This window comes from Epinephelus fuscoguttatus, linkage group LG3 (genome assembly GCF_011397635.1).
Source record: "Epinephelus fuscoguttatus linkage group LG3, E.fuscoguttatus.final_Chr_v1".
In the NCBI taxonomy this organism is placed as follows: Eukaryota; Metazoa; Chordata; class Actinopteri; order Perciformes; family Serranidae; genus Epinephelus; species Epinephelus fuscoguttatus.
This window is the reverse complement of record NC_064754.1, coordinates 27,373,305-27,395,870: the sequence shown is the minus strand read 5'-3', so window position 1 is coordinate 27,395,870 and position 22,566 is coordinate 27,373,305. Positions and strand designations below refer to the sequence as shown.

The window sequence follows — 22,566 nt, the reverse complement described above, 5'->3', positions numbered from 1 at the left end:
GCCTGTGTTGCAAACTGCTGTAAAACCCGGGATTGAGACACGTATTCTGAATGCTCTGTATACATGTTCAAAGAATGCTATAAAAACAAATGACAAGGGTATATCTCCATTGGAAAATGCTTAATTCTGAAAAAGGTCAGAATGTCTGAATGAAATGTGCTGTTTACATGACCCATACCAAATTTAGGGGCAAATTTAAGGCACAACTCTGCTTTACTGAATGGCAGACAAACTTTGGGGACAATTGCAGCTTTATTTCAGTCAGCCGGCACCTTTTTAGGCTCCAAAAATGTGATCACTGAAACCCGTGAAGCCATCTTAAATGTCACCAGTGTGTCCTCAAAGTTGGTGCCCCATTCTCTGTTTGAGGAACTCTTGCAGACCTTTACTTTTAATGTTTGACTAACATGTTGGAGTTGATAACTGTAGCAGACTCAGAAAACCATGGGCACAACTCACCCTGTTTTTAGAAAGTAATTTCTCCTCTGAACTGCGGTTATTTTTGTTCATGTGTAACTCCAGACTAACGTAGCAGTCAGCTAATAAGTACCTCTGCCAAATGTCAGACGGGAAGCAAGGAACAAATTTATCTGTGTTTACACAGCAAATCACAAGGACAAATACATCTGGAAATTGAGTTTCTTCCCAGCCACGTGTTTAGACACAAGTTAAACAAGACACGATAAGGTTGGTTTTGTTCTCTCTGACCCAAACATCACCCAATTTGAATGAGGAAAAATTCGATTTAATACAGAACAGCAATTACACGGCCTCTGTCACTATATAAGGTAAAGCAACTTCAAACTGAAACAGGAGTGTAAAACAAGGCCTGAGTTTTTCATCACTCCGTGAATGATCAGTTCAGTTGATGCACCGTATTGTGACCTCCGCCAAGATGAGCCATACAGATGAATCAAATCGTAACACAGAAAGCATGGCTGAACATCCGCCAGGTGTTTCAACTTAAATAGGGAGGCCGAAGTGAACAAAGATCTGGGATGGCACAGTAAAGTTAGGGATCAGAAACGTAGGTGCCAAAAAACAAAGGTTTCTTTCTGCATAAAAGTCACCCCAATCAAAGACTATACAAACTTATTGTACATTATAACAAGTTAGATTACAGCTCAGGTTTTCTTTTGTACAAGTCCATACATACGTCTTTCTTTTAGCTCTTGCGGTCTGTACATCTTGGTTACAAAAAATACATGCCATTTTGAAGTATCTATAGACAGAAACAAGAAATGTTCAATTAAAGGTAATTCAACAACAGAGCCTAACTGTAGTAAGTAACAGGTTCTGCACTGTGCAGCAGACACGCCAGCTTCGTCTGCCAGAAACAAATAATGCACTCAAACTGATCCAGACTCAAATCAAAACGCAGACAACATGGCGACTATGCTCCTCGCGCCAGACTGAAACCAGAGCCAGAAAATGACTGATCAAAGAATGTTACAATACTGAAATACGTAAAAGAATGGGTATATTTATATGTGTACATGTGTGACAGAGAAGTGCTCAGTGGCGTCTCATTTTGACTTTGCGTCCTGAACTCTCCCGGTGTTTGTCGGAGTCTTGACCGCGTCTCCAGTAGTTCTCTGAGCTGATGCTGTGACGACGATGACGAGAGTGTGACGGATGTCTGTTCTCCTCTTTATCCATCTCTAGTACCCTCGGCCTGGTGGAGGAAAAAGATTAAATGCCAAGTCAGATTTGGATCCTCATTTATCACATGCCAGTTGACTGTACACTGTTTTGTTCTTGCAATTTACATGAAACCTGCTCTAAAGGAACAATTGAACACTATTACAGTCTCAGCTACAGTACTTCCAATGCACAAGTGTGTAAAGAGCCCTTTTTGGACATGCAATTTGTAACATTACTGGCCTCATCTGTATGTTAAAGTGATGGGGGTTTGTCATTCATACACAGGTGACATTAAAGTAACTCAGTCAGACATGACATGTGCACATGAACTGGTGCTCGGGAGGGAGCAGCGAGTTAAAAGTGTTATGATAGCGAGAAGGAATTGGGTTGTCTGTTCTTTCACAGGCTGCATCGCTGATGGACTTTAAATTATTTTGGCTTTGAAGTCTTAATTAATGACCATTGTGGGCGTGAGGGACGATCGCCCCCGCTTCTCACTGTGAATCCACTGATACATTCTCACACCAATCTCATAATTGAACATTATTAGAGAGCCAGTTCTGCTGCCTGGTTTCTAAAGTCCTGCGGCGCACAAGCACTGAACGACAGGAAATTAAAAGTATACTACTGTTTGTAAAAATGCTCCCCAGCAAAAGTAAAAGAAAACCCCAGACTGCTCTCATTTGGTGCTGCTTATGATCTCTGACACCGGGTCGCTACCATTTTATAAAGCCCCAACCTCACCTGAGCAATGTGGGGTCACGCGCCCATTAACAGCCTGATCACAGATAATAAGAAAACAGAGGCAGAGGGCAGAGTCTCTGTAGAGATATACACCGCCACACACTTCTAGTGGGTCATAAGTGATGACTGAGATGGATTACTACTGTATGAGTTTATACATTGCTCTTACGGAAAATCCTGCACAGTATATCTTTAACTTGGGACTCTTTTTAAACTATAACTGGGTTATGTGCTGTATGTATAACCCACAGTATGAATGGACATTGAAAATGCAAGCAGAGAATGCTGGTCTGATTATTCCAATCAGTTTCCTCAACTTAAAATGGGCTCTTTCAGTGTTTCAGTTTATCAAACAGCCTTTATGTTAATCTGACTGCATTCTTTTCAGACTTGCTGTGTCGAGAGTGATACAGGATGTTACTGTGTCTGATGTAATACGATCACTGTTGTGACATCTACATAAAAGTGGACAGGGGGCTTGTTCAGACATGAGTCTGACATGTTCAGTAGCCGTCACATTAACGCAAATGTGTGCAGGTCTGAAGGGGGATTTAAAGGTCTTCATTGTTCTACTTGGTTCCTAAGGCCCTATCTGTGATCCCAATTGGGCTGTGTCCACATAATATTTAGTCTAACTGTGTGGAGGCAGGGTCTCGGGGTACTGCTGGAGGTCAGAATGTCGACATGTCTAAATGTTCAGACTGAAAACAGCCCCACATTTAAAAATGCAGGGGGCTCTAATGGTGGGAGCGTGTCAGTTTCAGGTCCTGGCGAGAGGGTGAAATATGATCTAGGAGATACGTCTGGAGTAACACATCCATGAGGTGGAAGGCTTATCAGATGCAAAAACACTGCTCAGTGTTTATGATGTAATGAGGAAGGATTCTGCTGCTTATCTCTTGTTGCAAGAATCTCAAGGTAAACAGCAAAAACACTGCAGTCATGCAGCAGCAAAGTATTCTACCAAGAATATGCACTTGAACATATTTCACTGGCTAACGCAGCATCTTGTTGGATGAATTTACACTGCATTCCTGAAAACGTTGAGCCTGGTTTAATATTTTTGCCAGACAGATGAGGGGAAAGCTGTTTATTGAGCGGTTGTCCATAATGTTGCTGACAACACTGGTGTTTCGGTTTCTCAAATACAAAAGTAAAAATGACCTTTGACGTCAGCTAAGTGGCTCTCAGCTGTAACTATCCTCAGGCCTGTTTACTTTAATTTAATTAAATCCAGTAGCTTTTTCCCCAGTTCTGTTTAAATTGGACCCATAATGACCTTTCCTAGTGTGTCTGTGTACCTGTGAGCAGCATCAGGGTCTGCTTTCCGATGAGAGCGCTTGGCTTTCAGCGGAGGGGGTCTCTCAATGAAAGAAGAGCTTAAAGGACTGGTAGAGTCAAGTCGAGGAGCATCAGGTCTGGTCCTGACAAACAGAGGAGGGAGAACATGTAGAGGGTTAAAGTGAGATTCCATGCAAAATGATTATTTTTAGATGACAGCATGTTGACTCACTTTCTGAGGATGATAACTGCACGCCGCTCCTTGATGTCTTGAGGCCGGATACAGTGGGTAATGTCATCAGCTGCGTAGCCACTGAGAGACAAAGATGCTGTAAGCCCTTGGCAGCCACAAAAGAAACACAGGAGTGCAATTGATGCATGACAGCAAACACAAACATAGTCACCTGAGCACTGTGACACTCCCTCTCCTCACAGGCAGGACAAACACAGGCTCTGACACCCGGATGGGCTTGAACTGGAAGCGGCAGCCGAAGCAGAGCGCGCTGTCACTGAAGAAGGACACTGAGACGATGGGGCGTGCAAAGATGTGCAGGGGATCTACATGTGACACAATGCAGCCACCTGGTTGATAATCATTGATGACTGCACTGTTGACAAACCCTTCTGGGACCACTCCACAGGACACTAGACGCTTGATCACCAGCTCGTGCACCCAGTTAGGGATCTCATCCACTTCCCCTTTGCGGTACAGCCTCTCCTGGCCCGGTCCACGCTTCTCCAGCTGTGACCCATACGTGTAGCCCTCCCCGAAGAAGTACTTGTTACGGAGGGGCGCCCTGTCCACGGTGTGCTCACGGTAACGTCCAGCCTCTGCTTTGGCAACCACGTCGTCGATCTTCTCCTCGATGAGGGCGCACTCCTCCAGTGTGAAGATGTTCTTCTGCTGGATGCTGCTCCTCACCCGGCTGGCCTCCTGCTCCCTGTGGTCCGCGCTGTCATCGCTGTGCTCAAACTCTTCGTCGTCGGACTCTCTGAACTTGCGCTTCCGTCCTTTTCCGCTGCTGCCGTTACTCGTCCCGTCCGCGTATTTATTCCTGTACTCGTCTCTGTGTGGAGTCATGGACTTCAGCTTCTCCCTCAGGTCAGAGTATCCGCTGGCTGCCATGTCAGCCAAAACAATATGACTGCTGTAGTGCGACGTGAGCTCCTAGCAAACAGCTAGCATGTGTTAACGCTGCATTTAAGCACTGCTGTAACAGACTGGTTGAAATGAACGACGAGGACGCCAAAGGAAGTTTTAATTGTGGATGTCGCGAGCTAAAGGGATTCACTCACTCTCTCACACACAGCGGTGTCCAGCGCACACGTAGCTAACATTAGCTAAGTAGCTTCACCGTCCAGTGTGTGCATTGAAACAGCGGTCTGGGGTGAAACTTGACAGTCTGTAGATGATATTACCGGACTATTAAAGTACAAGCTGTTATAAACGCTGCGTCAACACTTCAACACGCTCAGGTAAACGATAGCTATCCGAGCTGCTTGGCTACCAGCTAGCTAGCTTAACCTAGCCAGGCTTGGTCTGTCCGTTGCCGCCTGGAAATACCGACAAACCACGCAGCAACATTTCACATGTCACCGTTAAATTCCAACCCTCGGTGCTCCGGAGACGTTTCCTCTCAGATGTTAACTCCTAGGTGTCCAGAGACAACATTGTTACAATCGCACAAGGGTGGACCGCGGCCAGTTTACACCATCTTTACCCGTCTCCAAGAGAAAGGCTGAAAATAAACTCGTGTAACCTGCTCCAGATCTGCGCATGCTCGGTGGTGACCTGCAAGTCTGGGGAGGGACGGTCACGTGACCTGAACGGAAGCCACATAAATCCATTTTGGGTGGCCTGAGGGCACGCGCAGGGCTGCTGCTAATTTTGTCCCACTAACCTTTTATTTACTTAAAAGGTGCTGGGTTTTATTATAGTGTTATTGATTGTGCCTGAATTATTATTATTATTATTATTATTATTGATAATGATAATAATAATAATAGTGGTTATTATTGTCTTTTGTTTATGTTATTATTGTCTAAGTAATGATAAGAAATTTTATTTATATATTTTATTCGTATTTACCTGTTTTAAAGAAAAATATATAAATGTTGTAATTGAAAATGTTAATATTAAATATTGTTTATTTTTGTATTTTATTAAAATAAACAGTGTTTAAAACAAACAATATTTGTATTTTTTTTCTTACAAGATTGGTAATGTACATAAGATTTTGTGTCTTGACAAATATATTTAAATATGTGCAACAATGAGAAAAAAATGCTAATTTTTGTGCTCAAATTCACTGCTGGATATCTGGTACAAAACTGGTATTTAAAGTACAGATCTTCTAAATTGTAAAATTAACTTTTTCATTCAGTGGGTACAATCTGTCACAGACACACACTTCTTTTGTATTATTTTGTTTCTATAAGCTACACAGTACTATACCTAACAGATCTAAAATGAAACATTTTTGTTTTTATGCATAGGATACTTTATGTAATATTTAGATTTTGACCTGAAATTATCTGTAAATTAATCAGTCGATTGAGTGAAAATTAATCAGCACCAGTTATGATCATTTATTAATTTTTAAGTAATTTATCTTATTGGTAATTTGAAGATGTTGCCTTGGGCTATGTGGACTTCTGAAGGCCAAGTATTAGGCCCTTTTTTTCTGGCATTTAATTTACTGAATAATTAACCCATTAATCAAGAAAAATAATCAGCACATTAATCCGTTAAAAAAAGTGCCCGTCACAATTTACCAAAAAGCAAAGTGACATATTTAAATTGCTTGTTTGGTCCAACCAGCAGTCCAAAACCCAAATATATTAAGTTAAATATCATTAAAGACAAAGAAAATCAGCCAATATTCAGGTTTGACAAGCTGGAACAAGTACATTTTTGCTTTTAAAAAAAAAACCCAAAACCTTTGAAAATGAATTGATTGGGGAAAAAAACCCGTGCAAATTAATTTCAATCAAACATTTAAACTGCGACATCTTTCACTATTTTCTGTCATTTTGTAAATTAATCAATTAGCTTTTAAAACAATGATAAAAAAAAGATGTTCTGTTTAAAATAGCTTATTTTATTTTGATACAACATTCTTTAAAAAACAAAAAAGTTGATGCATTAATATTGTTTACATTTCATCAAGTTTTACTGTAAACAGTATCAATAAAAAAATAAAAAACAACATGTTACATATCAGTTATAAAACTTTGTAATGACAAGGCACAGGCCTGTGAAGCTCCCTCTCTGTTCAGTAACAGTTTCTGTACATCTAAAACATTAGGAAAGAAACATTAACTCATATTTACTTCACTGTCTTCAGGATGAACTTTCTTCACAGAAAGGATAGTTTTCTACATGTATAGGATATTCATGTTTCTCATCATACAATTGTGCGTATAATGTAGTGTGACCATGTGTTATAACATGGTGATTTCGCTGGGTGGCAGGGTGAGTCTTCTCTCCCGCACGGACATCATGTTTTCCACCTGCATGGCGATGACTTGACACAACTCCAAGCCCTGTGGACAAACACCGCCGACATGAGCACAGAGACAGTAACACAGCAATGATCATGTGTGGCCTCTGACGAGTGTCCTTGTCTGTATTTGCGTAATACCTGCTCCAGCTGCAGCTGAATGACCCGCTGTGTGTCCATGTCCCCCAGGGTCAGGTCTACATACGGGTAACTCGTTCCAGCAGTGGGCCTCTGGGTGCGGCTGGACTGCACCTCCACCAGGGGGACCACTGACATCAGCTCCTGCACCACAGACACCAAACACACACACACACACACACACACACACACACACACACACACACACACACACACACACACACACACACACAACTGTCTACTGAAACTCTGTGACTCCACTTTCAGGCTCTTGTTTCAGTCACGATGAGCTGAGTCATACGAGAGCTTGACGATCGTGAATGTGTGTGGTGCCTTACATGTGTATTTTTATGCAGGAAGTGGAGGCCATGTTGATTGACAGCAACAATACAGGGGGCGTAGAAGGTGGTGGAGCTGCTGCTGTGGATGTAGAAGAACGAGGAGCCAAACATGGGGAATGCACTGATGAGCCCTGCACGCACAAGGACACAGAATTTACGAGAGTGAGATACTGACTGTCACATTTTTATTCTCTAAAGAGGCACCACATGAACTGGACAAAAAAGTTTATTTCTTCTGTGATAGTGGAGGAGCTTTGCCATGACTAAACAGAATTATCCTGGTGATGTCATCAGGGTTATCTCAGCTCGGGTTTGGATACCACAAAGCCAGTCATTCCCCATAGACCACCATGTTAAAATGCCTACCTTTACAGCAGAAATAAACATGTTTAAAGCCTGGCACAAGAAACTGTTTTGGTCTCTATAGATAATTTCTCCCATCATGACGACTGCACGGGGGCTGAATTTTTATATAACTCACCCGTTTACATTTTATCAAGACTTAAAGTTACTCATAATTAAGGGTGGGCCGCTTTGAATGACAGGCTCTCTGCAGATAGTGTCCTCAGCTTCTCAGTCAGATCCATCACTCCTCTCACTGACGGCCGAAATGCTGAACTTGAAGCTTCAAAACCCGAGTCCACAAACCAATGGGTGATGTCACGGTAACTTACAGTCTGTGGGTTTAACTCATAGTAGAGACTAAAACTCAGGAAACGTTTCCCTCTGCTGCTTTGAGTTTGTTTAATCTGTCTCTCAGCAAAATAATAGAGCAACACTAAATCCCTGAAGCAGTTAATTAAGACACAAGTACTTCTGAAAACATCCTCTAAAAAGTGCAAATTTACACATTAGTTTCATCATTTCTTCTGGCACATAGCACACATTTAGATATAGATTGTGATTCCCGTTAATGTGAAGATTAACGTAATCATCCAGCAAGGTATTCCAGATGTCCCTCTCCCCATCAACATTTTCCAGCTTCTCCTGGAGGATCCTGAGGCATTCCCAGCCCAGATGAGAGAGACAATTCTTCGAGCATGTTCTGCATCTACCCCGGGGCCTACTACCAGTTAGACATGCCCAGAAAACCTTTAACGGGAGGTGTTCCAGGAGGAAATCCTGATCAGATACCCAAACCACCTCAACTAGCCCTTTTGGACACAAAAGAGCAGCGGCTCTACTCCGAGCTCCCTCCGGATGTCTGAGCCCAGCCACCCTACGGAGGAAACTCATTTCAGCAGCTTGTATCTGTGATCTCTTTCCTGTGGTCACTACCCAGAGCTCATGACCATAGGTGAGGGTTGGGACGTAGATGGACCAGTAAACCAAGAATTTTGCCTTCTGGTTCAGCTCCCTCTTCACCACGACAGTCTGGTGCAACACCTTCATCACTACTGATGCCACGTCAAACCGCTTGTCCATCTCACGCTCCATTTTACCCTCTGCATGAACAAGACCCAGAGGGGGCAATCACCATTTTCCAGCAGAGAACCACAGCCTCAGACTTAGAGGTGCTGACTTCACACTCAGTTGCCTATCGCCCCAATGCATACTGGTAACTTCATAATTGATTGACTTTAACGGTTCATTCCTGACCTTGCAAACAGCAGCTGACAAAACTACCTCAACTCAAGGTCCACTTAGTGACTTGTTCTGGAGCTTTTGATTTTCACAAATGGTCCTCATTGGCAGATTCAATCTGTTAACGCCATGGACTTCAGAATAACAAATATAACCACTAGAATACAGGCCCTGCTTTTGGCTACATATTGAATCTGGTGATGGAGACCATGAGGTACGGACAAAAGATCCAGAACAAGCAAATAAAGCTCACACAAAGTTCACACTACACAACCTGTTGTCTTGTAATCGGGTCTCTTGAAGTCGTTGGGGTTTTCACACTAATCTCATCTAATAGTAAGTTAGCAACTTAACGTTACTTTAGCTAACGTTTTGTTAGACTGAAATGACAAAACATGAATAAACATGGCTGGACGTAAGTTGAAAACAATTTTGGTACATTTCCTCATCTGTGAACATGATCTATGCCTGAGTCACAACAGATAGACATTCATCTGCAGTGGTGGTCGTTTAACAACGCAGACAACAACTCCCACGATCCCACACTACTTCATGACATCATCAAAGTATGTCTTTTGTTATTGATGTGATTAAGACAGCCTTGGTGGCAGACGTTAAATATTGTGCATTGAATGTGAACAGGGGGTCTCACCCAGAAACTGTGCTCTGGCCTGGTGCGGGTTCAGAGTCTGCACTTGCTGCATGTGCTGCGTCACCATGGTAACCCACTGCTGGGGTGGCTGCTTTTTGAACAGAGGTGTGGCGATGTACTCCGATAATTCATGTCTGGAGGAGAGAAGAAGATAAACAGGAGTCGGCTTCACTCAGTGATTTCTCAACATTTCTCAGGATGATGATTTTACTCAGCGAGCTGTTTCTGTTCTGCTGTCGGCTCCGTGTGTGTGTGTGTGTGTGTGTGCGTGTGGGCGGAGAGAGACAGTGATAAAAACAGTAAGAACACGAAAGGACATGAGTTTTTACAGTTGAAAAAAAAAAAAAAGTGTCACGCTCTTTAAACACAAAAACTATTGATTGCACACTGCACTCTCTCCAGCAATGAGTTTGCTCCTGTACGGTCGTTGAACATGAGTGCTAAATGGAAAATGTAGAAAAACATCCACTGCAGCTTCAGTGCTCCTGCACTGTAACTATCTACTGTATATGCTGTCATGCTGTCTGTGTTACACATAAATCATAAAACATACCACATGCCAATAAATCTATGCTAATAAATCTAAATTTATGCTAATTTCAATTTTATATTTTGGTCATGTTAAATGTTAAAAATGAATTAAATTGGTGTTAATTGGGAAATTGCAAAGGTCAAAACCATCCTGTAATAACGGATAAAAGTATGAATATTAACTTAGAAAAGTGAGAATAATTGCTTTGAATGTATTACAAGAATCTGGAGGCTAAAAGGAACTACTGAACTACTGGAGCATATTAACAACATGGCGTTAGTGATGTCGGTATTAATACAAGATGGGCTGAAAGGCTGTGCTGTGTAAATTGAAACCTTTGAGGGAATGGATGGGAATGGATTACTTGGTGAGTAGATGTTTGTACAGTATGTATGTTTCATGTACTGCACTCTATGTTTGCATTAAAGGCTTCCCCTATTTTCTCTACAATTACAATTATTCTAGAATAGACTAGTGTATATTGAATAGGGTATATTCTGCTACACTTACAACTGTAAAAAATACTATGAATTGTGGGTCATGAAGTATAAAAATATCTTTAGATTATCTAAAGTATTCAGATCCTTAACTTAAGTATAACTACTAATACCACAATGTGAAAATACTCCATAAGTCCTGCATTCAAAACCTTAACTTACGTAAAAGGAGTATTTTCAGCAACATTTACATAAAGTATCAAAAGTAAAAGTACTCACAGTGCAGTAAAATGTTCACTGTTAGTGTTTTACTATTGCATCTGTTGTTTTTAGATTAATATCACTGCTGCATTAATTTGTATGTTGCATTTTCCTGCTGCAGATGTTTAATGTTGTGCTACTTTGCACTCCTTCATATACTGCTGGGTAGTTTAATCTACAGCAGTGTATCATACTCTACAAGATCATCATATGTTTGTTGCGTTGCTGTCCTGTGAGAACCACATACCTCTAAAAAGGCAACTTTTCATGGCGTCAGAAAAACAGCCCTGTGACGATGCATTTTCTAGCTGATTCAAGAGTTTTTTAAGTGTTAAATTTAGTTTAGGAAGTAGGAGCATTTTCTCAGCATACAACGGAACACTTCATTCTTCAGTTTATCACAAACATTCATCAACACATCTGGAGATACATGGTTTTCACTGTAGGAGGAGGGTATGAAGATCTGTCATTTCACAGTAACTGAAGCTGTCAGACAAATATAGTGAAGTATAAAGTACAATTTTTCTCTCTGCCATGTAGTGCAGGAGAAATATGAAGCTAAAAGGGAAACACTCAAGTAAAGTACAAGAGTAAATGTGCTTAGTTACACTGCTGTCTGTAAGACTACTTTATCATGTGATTACTGAAACTTGAGGTTGTTTGTTTTCTCACATGCTGGGGATGAAGATGATGTCTTTGGCTCTGTGCTGCAAAGCTGCCAGTTTGGAAATCTGGTGGAACTGTTGATCGCTCACTTTTCCATGTGGAAGAACGTTAAGCAGGCCTTTACGGTAGTCTGGCAGGATCTGAAAAAAGACACAAACACAGCTACATACACGTGCACGTATGTAGCTAACACTGTGTGTATGTGAGACATCACCTGTCGTACCTGGTTATAGTGCATCGCGACACAGAGCTCATTGTCAAACTTGAGTGGCTGAGTCCAGACAACTCGTCTGAACCAGAAGCTGTAGTTGGTGTCGATTAACTCAGCTTCTGTTGCAACATCCAGGATGTACTCGTGTTTGTTCAGAGGACGCACATTCTGACCTGAACACACACATATATATAATTTCATTTATTACACAGAAATAAACATATTTATCAAAAGATTAACTTAAATCACTCAGTTCATATTTGTTAATACAATGATTTGTAAATACAATATATGCAAACACTTGTTAAAATCCAATACAAACGACTGAGGTAAATACCCTGAAGCTGCATGTTACTGTCGTGTAGCCACATGTATGAGCTGCTGTGCTTTTCAATAACACATGAGCGACAGCAGCTGCCAGCTGTTGTCATGTGGAGATATTTAATGTTATAGGAGCAAAAAACCAACAATAACAACAACAACAGAGGATGCAAAAAGAGTCCTGTGTGTGTGTGTGTGTGTGTGTGTGTGTGTGTGTGTGTGTGTGTGTGTGTGTGTGTGTGTGCTTGAAGGGACAAGATGGAAGCAGCAGGAGCACTATGCAGAGCAATATGACAAAGTTGTTCAAACAGTAAGTGCCATAACAAAAGCTTCTACATTGTTTTTCAGAGAAACATGAAGAAGCACAAACAAGTTCCTTTTGAAAGGGTTGAAAAAGTTATAGTGTTGTGATGTGCTATGTATTTATTCACTAAAATGGTGTTAGTGTTTGATGATTTGGACATCATGTTTTTAATATAAAGATAAACAGTGTTCAAATAAATGATGCATTAACATTTTATTAGATGATAAAGAGGACAAATGTGCAGTGGACTGTTACTGGCAGAGACTCTGTGTGGTGATATCAGTATCGGAAATGAAAAGGTGATATCAAGCCATCGCTCGTTATTTTTGCCATGACAGCCTGATCAGGACTCATGAACAAGAGTGACTTTCTCCCACAGCTAGAAACCAGAGCGCAGTGTGATATGTGATCTGTGAGTGGATCTGCTTCACCGACAGCGACACGATGATTGACTTAGTGCACCAATACAACGTTTCACTCGTGTGTGTGTGTGTGTGTGTGTGTGTGTGTGTAAGAGACAGAAGCAGACATCTGTGAGCGCACCTCTATTGGTGACTAAAAATATGGCATATTCTTCCATGGCCTCCAGTTTGTGTAAACCCATCTCATAACACAGCTCCTCAATCACCTCCAGGGCAATCTGAAAAACATGATAACATCAACACACACACACAAACACTCACACACACGAGTATATCCCCTCATAAACACCAGAGGTATTGAGCTGCCAGAAGTGGTGGAACACTTACTGAACACGTTTTGATTTTCACGTGACGTTCAATGCCTCCAGGAAAGAGAAACAGCTGACGTTTTGAACTGCGGCCCGCCTGAGGAAGTACAAACACACATACAGTATATACTGTACATACACTAAACATTACAAACTATGGCTGACAGTTCACCCCAAAATCCAAAGTAGATATCTTTCCTCATACCTGTTGTGCTATATATCAGTTTAGATTGTTTTGGTGTGAGTTGTGGAGTGTTGAGATATCAGCTGTAGAGATGTGGATGTTTGTGCCAAATATGAAGAAATTCCTTCAAGGCGTTTGTGAGATATTGTGTTCACGAGATTGAGACGGGTGCAAGGTCGTAATAACCTTGATCTTTGACCAACAAAATCTACTTAGTTTATTGCTGAGTCTAAGTGAAGATTTGTACCACATTTGAAAAAAAATTCCTCAAGGTGTTTTTCAGATAAAGTGTTCACAACAATGAGGCAGATAAGGTCACATTGACCTTGACCTTTGACCACCAAAATCAAAGCAGTATATCGCTGAGTGGTGACACTTGTGCCAAATTTGAAGAAATTCCCTCACTGCGTTCTTGAGATATTCTGTTCACGAGAATGGCATGAGTGGACAGACAACCTGAAAACATTTTGCCTGCAGTTACGGCTATCGCTGGCACAGAGCAAGGCATAATTAGCATAATTATGAGGCAAAATTAGCAGCATGATGCAATTTTTGTTTGCATAAACATTAAAATAATAACATAGCTAATACCTGTTAGCCAATGAAATCATATCAAATGTACATTAACATTAAAAATGTTATTGCAGATGTTAGGTGTTAGTGCTTCTGGAAAATTGTTGCTAACTTTGATTCAGTGACAAAGCGTGACAAGGAATTTTACTGTAGTTTATCCTGAAACAGGTCATCGTTTCATTCCTACCGGCTAGCATATTAACTTGCTGCTTATTTCAATAATAATACTATAACATATACAGTAACATAGATCTGAATGTGGCTATTCTGCATTCTACTTCTTCCACCACTGCAGATAAATAAGATTAGGCACTGACCATCACAGCCTTCAGCTCCATGCTGTTGGGTGAAACAGTGCGGCCTCCGTACTGGAACGTCTTCTTCAGGTTCTGCTCACATGCCTTAGCGATACCTGACACATAGACGGAAAACATCACATGCTGATGGTTTTGGTAATGTGCACAGCAGATTTACACTTTGACAGTATCTGTTTTTTACCCTGATACTGAGCCCCGGCGCTACGAGACGCCTGCTGCAGGTTCTTGAGCAGAAAGGGCTTGAGGACTTCAGAGCAGCGATGGAAAGCGGTCAGGATGTACAGCAGCCTCCAGCCTCGTTGGCAACTATCACTGTACGACACAAGAGTGCAAAGACACACTCAGGATTACAGGCTCAGGGAAGAAAAGAGGAGCATAGTGTGGGTTGGTTTGTGGTGTGTATGTTGTTTATGTGGGAGAGCAGACTCACGGTTTGGAGCTGGTGTTAGCCGTAAGCTGTTTGATGAGTTGGCAGTAAGCCTCATCCCTCATCAAGGTGAACTCTCCTATGAGCTGAGGGGAGGGCACACACACACACACACACACACACACACACACACACACACACACACACACACACACACACACACACACAGAGATTAGCAAACCATCAAAGAAGAAGAAGCCTAAGAAAAAAAACTGTGTTTTTACCTTAAGGAAATTGCTGACCACTTCCTGTTCTGTTGATCCTCTTGATGGAGAGTCACCCATGAAACGCATCACCGCTACACAAAGTATAAAATCAGTACACAAACACACACCATTACTGTTATATAGTCACCTTACATTTAATAAACTTTTTTTTTCAGCTGTTCACAGCTCTGTGTGTTACACTCCTGTTTACATTCAGTTTATTACTGAATTACTGTCTAATCTATATTATTTTATTTATATCATATATCTTTTATGTTAATTAATACCTTTTTCTAACTTGCAGAATTTTCTATTTATATTCTCACTTTGTTTGTACTTGTGTGATCTTCTCTTTCTTTTTTATGCATATTTAATTAGCATTGTTGGAGGGAGCTTAAGACTTACTGGAGGATTTTCATTGCCAGTGACTGCTTATCTGTGTGTGTATTATACACATACACACACAGAGGTCAGCAATGTTTACAGGGTTCCCACATTTTAATGGACATTTCCATGACTTTTCAAGGACCCATAACAAAATTTCCATGAACATTCAGAACGTAAAACACGAACAGAACTGTTTAGTACACTTTACTCCAAATGTTAATTTTATCAATATAAGCAGTCTGCAGACACAGCAGTAATGCTCCCGGCATGGGGGAGTGACAGCTGACCATTTGGTTAGCTTGTTGGTTAATTTGTTTGAAAAAAAGAGCGCTCCGTACCTTCAACCTACCACGCTTTACTCTCAGAGCAGATAAAACAAAACCAAAGTGAAGATTAGTGATCTAAGTGACAACTGAACACCCTAGGCTGCCAACGTCAAGTGCTCAAGCTCTAAAATGTGGTGGGGAAAAAAAAAAAACAGTAGCGGGTGTGAGTATGGAAACTTTGGGATTCATGACATGTTTAATGTCAACATATAAAGTCTCAACATTATTTTTCTTGCCCCACTCGCCCAACTCTGTTCAAAAATAATTCCAGCTAGCTAGTATACGTGGAGGGAGAGATGGATCATAGGGAGAAAATGAGGAAACTACATGATGGTAAACAAAATGTTGTCACACATTGATGCATACTAGAGCTACACTATGCCGACAGCCACAGAAAATAAATTTGCCCTTATGTTACATTACTGTAAAATTGAATTACACTCAACAAAGTTTAATGACTTTTCCAAAAGGATTTTACTTATTCCATGACTTTTCCAGGCCTGGAAAACAAGAATTCCATGACTTTTCCAGGTTGTCCATGACTCTGAGAACCCTGTATTTAAATTCAGGATTCAATACTTTATTGCCATTTCAACATAGCTAATAGGAATTTGGTTTGTTGAGCTCACAAAACAAAAGCAAAAAACCCACTCACACCCAGTGACAACCTCAGGACGTAGAAATAATTTAAGTTTATAATAATAAATAATTAAAACAAGCATTGCCATTGGGATGATATCAGCACCACACCAGCTATGATGCATGTTAAAGAGTACAATACATACATACCCTCACAGGAGTAATAGCAGCACATTAATGATTAAGAGTTAAAAGCTCGAGCAGCCTCAGGGTAAGCGCTGTTACAAAACCTGCCTGTCCTGGTTTTGACTTTTCAGTCTTTAAGTATTGAAAAACAGAGTTTGTGGAGAAATCCAGAACTTAAATACCTTAAATCTGATCAGATTGTTTCATTTCAACAGTGGATGAATCTGAGCCCTGTGTAATAAGAGTAATGTAATAAGATGATGTAATTAGAGGAGAGATGAGAGAAGGTGAGTACTTACACAGGAAGAGATCAGCTGCCACTCTGTTCATGGCTGGGTCTGTAAACTCTATCAGAGACTCAGTCAGAGGAGTCTGCAAAGAAGAAAATCACACACAAAATGTGTCAATAAAAACAACCTTAATAAAACTAAAAAAAAAACATATAAGTTATGCAAAGACAGAGTGCTAAGTTAAGTTAGAGCAAGAAGAAAAGCACCTTGGAGAACTTGATCATCTCAGTCGGCTCTCTGGAGTCTCTGTTCTTGCTTTTGCTCTTCAGGGAATCTCTGAGGATAAAATCAGTCACAAAGTGCAGTCTTTAATCTAAAGTGTGCTGGAAGAAGTTTACCTCAGTAAAAGCAGCAATACCACACTATAAAAATACTCAATTACAAGTCAAAGTCCTGCATTCAAAATTTAATTTAATAAAATTACAGAGGTATTAGCGACACAGTGTATTTAAATATTTTCATTATGCAGAGTGGTGTCAATTAATGTTTTTATTCTGCCATTATTATTGATGTAAACAATACTTTAATGCTGAAGTTTGTAAAGATGGAGCTGATTTTAATAACTTTTTATGTTGTTTGGGAGTTTAATCCATAGCAGTGCATCTTATTTCATAAACTAATGATGTGTTTTGTATGTAAAACGTAATAAGTAACTAGTAACTTTATTTGTTAATTCAATAATAATAACAACAATATTAATACATTTAATTTAATGGCACCTTTCATGGCACTCAAGGTAACTTTACATCACATAAAATCAGAAATACAACATACAATAAGCAACAAAACATAACTCATCAATGATGAGTTAAAGTCTGTGTAAAATAAGACACAGTTGTTGCAGTTAAAGTGAGAAATGAGTGAAGTAGAATGAAAGTACAATATGCCACTCAAAAATGTAGTGAAGTAGAATTATAAAGTGTAATACAGTTAATTACACGTACCTCAGAATTGAACTTGAGTAAATGTACTTTCCACCAGTGGATTTGAAATACTTTTTCTGTGTGTTTATGAGAATTTGAGTATGTTTTCACTTTTTTTTCTGTGTCTCACCCCTTCATGTTGTTTCCCTGTCTGAAGTACTTCTTGGCGAACTCCAACATGTCATATTTACTGTCCTGCAGGGCCCTCTCATCCAGATCTCCTTCAGCAAAGCCGTCAAGGGAAACCTTCTGAAAAGACAAGAAAAAAAAAAGATTGACAGCGAAAAACAATCTGACACTCAGATCAATCTGACAGACAGAAAAAAAAAAACATATGGTGTGTGTGTGTGTGTGTGTGTGTGTGTGTCTGTGTACCTCAATTGTTTGATCTATCTCGTGTGCTGCCATGGTGGACGCCACGGCAACAGCGACGGCTGATGACACAGCAAACTGTCCCGCTCCCCCTCGAGGCTCTGACTTGCGGTCCAGTGGCAGCGACAGGAAGTCAGGAGGAGCGACGGGATGGACACACTCAGCCGGGAACGCACCGGAGCGGCCGAACACGGCACCAAACTTCCAACCTGATGCACACACAAAGCAAAGCAAAGGGATTACAACCCTGCATTCAAAAGCATGCACACCTGGGTGCTTTGTGCCTCTAAACAAACTGAGTCTCTGCTGTAAGTCCTGATCACTATCTGCCTTTCCTCTAACAGCAGGTCAGCTTTTCATTTACACAAGTCAGATTCTTATCTGCCTGCTTTTCTCTCTCATTTACAAGACTTAACTCTCCCCCGCCGCTACACTGATAACCTGGAACATTATGCAGCCTCTGGTCTGATTGTAAACACTATACACATGGGTTTTTCTGTCACATGTAAGGACATTGTGTTGACTTACATTAATTCCCTTACCCAGACATTAGCCATAACAACAACATGCCAGATTCCAACCCAAGTTTGTAAACAGATGTTTTGATATCGCTGTGCTGTTGTTACACTCAGATGCCATTTACTTTAACTAAGGAAGTATGATTGCCTTTTTTGGATTCTTCGTTCACCATGGAGGCGCGTGTGAAAAGCTATGGTCTCTTCAGGAATTCATGATAACACTAGGTAAGTGATTGATATATAAACAGTTATTTTATTTTATCTATTCATTGTTTTTAAGTTTTCTTCTACTAATGCATCAAATGACGTGCAAATTGAAAGAAGTCGCTCCTAGTGACAACCCCACAAAGAATGAGCACCTGTCTCTGTTGTTCCTCTTACCTCTATGAAGCTTTTTAGCATCTTTAAGCTCATTGTTTTTGGTTTTACAGACCACAACTTTACTGTTTTGGGTCACTTTCACCTGTTACAACTGTTGCAACCATCATAAAACCTATGATAAACTCACTGTACACCTGCTCAGTACCAAACAGCAGACAGATAAAGTTAACAGCTAGCTGGCAGATATTTCTCTTAGGATTTGGTGGAGACCAAAACAGAGCTAAAAGGAGTACTGGACTTAAATTTGTCAGATAGACAGTAACGCCATAAATAAATACTAGTGTTGCTCCACATCTGCTGGATGCATACATGTGCAACTGTTTGCAACATGTTAGTTATCTCAACTTTGTAACGTTTTTTAAAAGGTCATTGCTGTATTCAAAGCTTGGAGACCAGCTTTTTTCCCCCAACATTGTGATATAAGTATTCACACAAGCTGTCCTCCCAGAACCCCTTGAGTTTTTAATACTTGATGAAAAATCAAATGTGTAAGAAGCTCAGATCTTACATTCACATTTGATGTAATTAAAGTTCCTACCTTTAGAAGTTCTGCCTTTTTACTGGATTAAAGATGATAACAGAGCTCAGTTGATTGTATTGTGGAGGATGGCTTGTACTATGTGAGGTTCATATGAGGACGGTTTTGAAGTCCAAAGGAAAAATAAATGCATCACAGTAAATTACAAAAATGTTTGTTTGTCCTGTCCAGTATCTGTTAAGCAATGGAATGATGTGACTTCTCCTCATCTGTGATCTTATTTCATCTTTTGTGTCCTGAAGAAATGAATCAATGAATCAATATTTTTCAAACTGCATTGCCATCTTTCATCTGAAAAATAATTTTCTGATACAACATTTTATTCAAAGAGTGCTGTCGGCGCCGTCAACATCACTGCACCTATTTGTCCTTGGCTTAAGATACAATCACACCTCCAGGGGACACGGACACACTCTGGGATAGTAAATCTCTCAAAGCTGTCAGTTTGAATTGTTGCATTGTTTACTTTTTAGCCATGACGTTATCATCTGGTTGTTTATAGATCTGATTTTGTTTTGGATTTAATTGAAGAGATTTAAGGAACACTCACCAAAGTCTTGAGTTTCTCTTTTCAGCTCCTCCAAATACACCACCTTCTTCCTCACCACACAGCCGTAACTGTAACCTGGAAGAGACACAAGGCAAAACATACATGCTTCAATCATAGATTCACTCAGAGGATAACAGGACTACATGTGCCACAGTGACTTACCCTTCTCCAGCCCGTCCATAACCTGTAGCCTGATGACGTCACCTTTGTGAAAAGTGAGCATCGAGCGGTCGTCGGTCACAAAGTTTCGCTCTGCAATCACATAATCTGAGTCCTGTAAGAGAGAAAGACACATAAGTGGATACTCTCACACTATAATCTGCATTTAAAGTATCTGGACTGACATTTACCCTCAGCTTGACTCATCTACTTCTGCTTCAGACACCTGTTTTTCTACATCTCTCATATAACTCACAGAAAAGGGGTGTTTGTGACATTCAGAATGTGCAAATGAAGGGACTAAAAGAAATCATCATCAAGGTAAAATCACGATTTTAACATCACCAGAATGACTACTGCTGTCCTGTTGCTGTTCATGTGTTAGCTGAAACTGCTCTCGGGAGCTGGTAGCAAAATTTCAAGTTTATTTAATTTATATAGCACTTTAAAAAGCACCAAAGTGCTTAACAAAGACATAGAAATGTATACACGCGGACACAACAGTGCATGGATAAGGTAAACGACTAGAAAAACATGTCAAATACAATTAAAATCCAGAGACTAAAAATGGGTCTTGAGGTGCTTCTTAAACGCATCAACAAACTCAGCCTGTCTAATGGCCTCTCAGACTATTCCAGAGCTGAGGAGCCGCTATAGAAAAAGCCCTATCCTTTCTTTTCCATGAACAGGGCACAGCCAACACGCCATGGTTGGGTGCTGCTGTAAGGAGTAAGGAGCTCTGAGATATATGTCGGGGCCAGACCATGAAGAGATTTATAGACAATTGGAAGAATTTTGAAGTGTGTCCTCAAATGAACTGAGGCTAGTGTGAGGACACAAGGACAGGGGTGGTGTGGTCTCGTTTCTCTGACCTTGTTAATAACCAGACAGCGGCAGCAAAAAAAATGTGTGTACCTTTTTGATCTCATTGATGAATGTGTCTATGAGATGTTTGACTTGAGGGGCCTTGGCTGAGAACAGGATCAGTTTCTCGTTGGTCAGATTAAACTCCAGCATGTTCTCAGAGGGGATGGTGACAAACAGGATGTCTGCATAGCTGGGAAAAAAAACACACAGTGCCAGGGTGTCTACAAGTATCATACACTCAAATGTAATGCTTTTAGGACCTTTTTAAGATAATTGTAAGCAAATCTAAGACTGATATTTTGACAAATATTCTAAGAGTAAGTATAAAGAAAAGTAGTATATAAAGTTAGGTTAATCTACAAAACGTAGACCTTATATTTATGAAATAAATTAACAACATTTTTAGACTTTTTAAGGACATGCAGACACCCTGAGTGCAACAGGAAATACAGCACAAAAGCTCCCAACTTAAGTAAAACAAAGTTACAAAGTAGATTAATGCAGCTATTAAATCTTAATAATGATGAAATACTGTATTAAATAAATAAAGTATTTGAGAATACAAATACAATACTGCCAGAATGCTAAATGTATTAGGTTTCTAATATGATAGATTGTCATAAAAGCAAAGTCAGGGCTTTTTATAACTAATGACAATCAATTACTTTCCTTCTGCGCTAATAAGGTTTGTTGGAATTTTAATTTTTGAGCCACAGACCTGAATAAAAACTGCTCCTTCACCAAAAAAACAGAAGACATAGCGGTATCAGTGTATATGTTGGCCAATAAGTAACAAACTCTGAAATATGGGTATTATATTGCCTTAAAGCCCAGCACTAGTCAGGCCAGACACACAAAGGAATCTTTTCCTGAATAGTTAAAAAATAAGTAGAGGATTGACATCATTATAGAAAACAATTTTGAATTTTTTTCTGTGGTTTACAACTCACCTGACTCTGACTCTGAACTGTTAAACACACACATCTGGATCTCCAAACAAAGCTGAAAGTAAGGCTTATAAGAGTGTGCATAAAAAGACATACGTGTAAGGCCGTAGGACTCTGAAGTAGTCTGGAGCTGCAGCGCTGCTTTTTACAGTCTTCAACAGCTTTATACCGCTGTGGGACACTGACAGCACCTGCACACCTGTTCCTACACTACCCTGCACACACACACAAACATAAACACACACACAAACACACACACACACACACACACACACACACACACACACACACACACACACACACACAGGTTTAATAAAAATGAAAATAACACACTCAGTAATTACTATTCTCTAAGGGTTTAACCCCCTCACCGATGCAGGGAACAGACGGGAGAAGTATATTTCCCAGGTCTCTCTGGCAGCCGTCACGATTGTTTTCTTCACATGCTCCTCCACCGGATCCATATTCTGTTCCACCCCATGTTTGG

At 40.4% G+C, this 22,566-nt stretch overlaps 2 protein-coding genes across 2 annotated transcripts in view; both read right to left on the bottom strand.

Moving 5' to 3' along the window:
• Nucleotides 1-562: 562 nt before the first annotated feature.
• Nucleotides 563-5,460, bottom strand: alkbh5 (alkB homolog 5, RNA demethylase). Its single transcript, XM_049571883.1, has 4 exons — nucleotides 4,074-5,460; nucleotides 3,902-3,982; nucleotides 3,690-3,812; nucleotides 563-1,675 (listed from the first exon to the last, which is right to left on the bottom strand). The coding sequence occupies exons 1-4, from the start codon at nucleotides 4,793-4,795 to the stop codon at nucleotides 1,516-1,518; spliced, it is 1,086 nt and encodes a 361-aa protein (XP_049427840.1). The 5' UTR covers nucleotides 4,796-5,460; the 3' UTR covers nucleotides 563-1,515.
• Nucleotides 5,461-7,082: 1,622 nt separating this feature from the next.
• Nucleotides 7,083-22,566, bottom strand: part of myo15ab (myosin XVAb) — a 60,145-nt gene continuing 44,661 nt past the window's right edge. Inside the window, exons 53-73 of the mRNA XM_049572759.1 lie at nucleotides 22,451-22,566; nucleotides 22,176-22,294; nucleotides 21,181-21,322; nucleotides 20,269-20,380; nucleotides 20,107-20,181; nucleotides 18,123-18,328; nucleotides 17,878-17,996; nucleotides 17,031-17,100; nucleotides 16,834-16,906; nucleotides 15,075-15,148; nucleotides 14,854-14,936; nucleotides 14,605-14,735; nucleotides 14,424-14,518; nucleotides 13,369-13,446; nucleotides 13,163-13,259; nucleotides 12,007-12,167; nucleotides 11,790-11,923; nucleotides 9,888-10,021; nucleotides 7,649-7,782; nucleotides 7,314-7,454; nucleotides 7,083-7,215 (exon numbers count right to left, since the gene is read on the bottom strand). Of these exons, the coding sequence (XP_049428716.1) occupies nucleotides 7,114-7,215; nucleotides 7,314-7,454; nucleotides 7,649-7,782; nucleotides 9,888-10,021; nucleotides 11,790-11,923; nucleotides 12,007-12,167; nucleotides 13,163-13,259; nucleotides 13,369-13,446; nucleotides 14,424-14,518; nucleotides 14,605-14,735; nucleotides 14,854-14,936; nucleotides 15,075-15,148; nucleotides 16,834-16,906; nucleotides 17,031-17,100; nucleotides 17,878-17,996; nucleotides 18,123-18,328; nucleotides 20,107-20,181; nucleotides 20,269-20,380; nucleotides 21,181-21,322; nucleotides 22,176-22,294; nucleotides 22,451-22,566 (2,396 nt within the window). The 3' untranslated portion in view covers nucleotides 7,083-7,113. The remainder of the gene's footprint in view (nucleotides 7,216-7,313; nucleotides 7,455-7,648; nucleotides 7,783-9,887; nucleotides 10,022-11,789; nucleotides 11,924-12,006; nucleotides 12,168-13,162; nucleotides 13,260-13,368; nucleotides 13,447-14,423; nucleotides 14,519-14,604; nucleotides 14,736-14,853; nucleotides 14,937-15,074; nucleotides 15,149-16,833; nucleotides 16,907-17,030; nucleotides 17,101-17,877; nucleotides 17,997-18,122; nucleotides 18,329-20,106; nucleotides 20,182-20,268; nucleotides 20,381-21,180; nucleotides 21,323-22,175; nucleotides 22,295-22,450) is intronic.

Excerpts from the sequence above, each read along its gene's own strand:
- alkbh5 (XM_049571883.1), bottom strand. The coding sequence starts at position 4,795 with ATGGCAGCCAGCGGATACTCTGACCTGAGGGAGAAGCTGAAGTCCATG. Across the intron at positions 3,983-4,073 it reads GGGAGTGTCACAGTGCTCAG|TGGCTACGCAGCTGATGACA; the intron begins GTGACTATGTTT and ends TTTGTCTCTCAG. Across the intron at positions 3,813-3,901 it reads GCAGTTATCATCCTCAGAAA|GACCAGACCTGATGCTCCTC; the intron begins GTGAGTCAACAT and ends TCTGTTTGTCAG.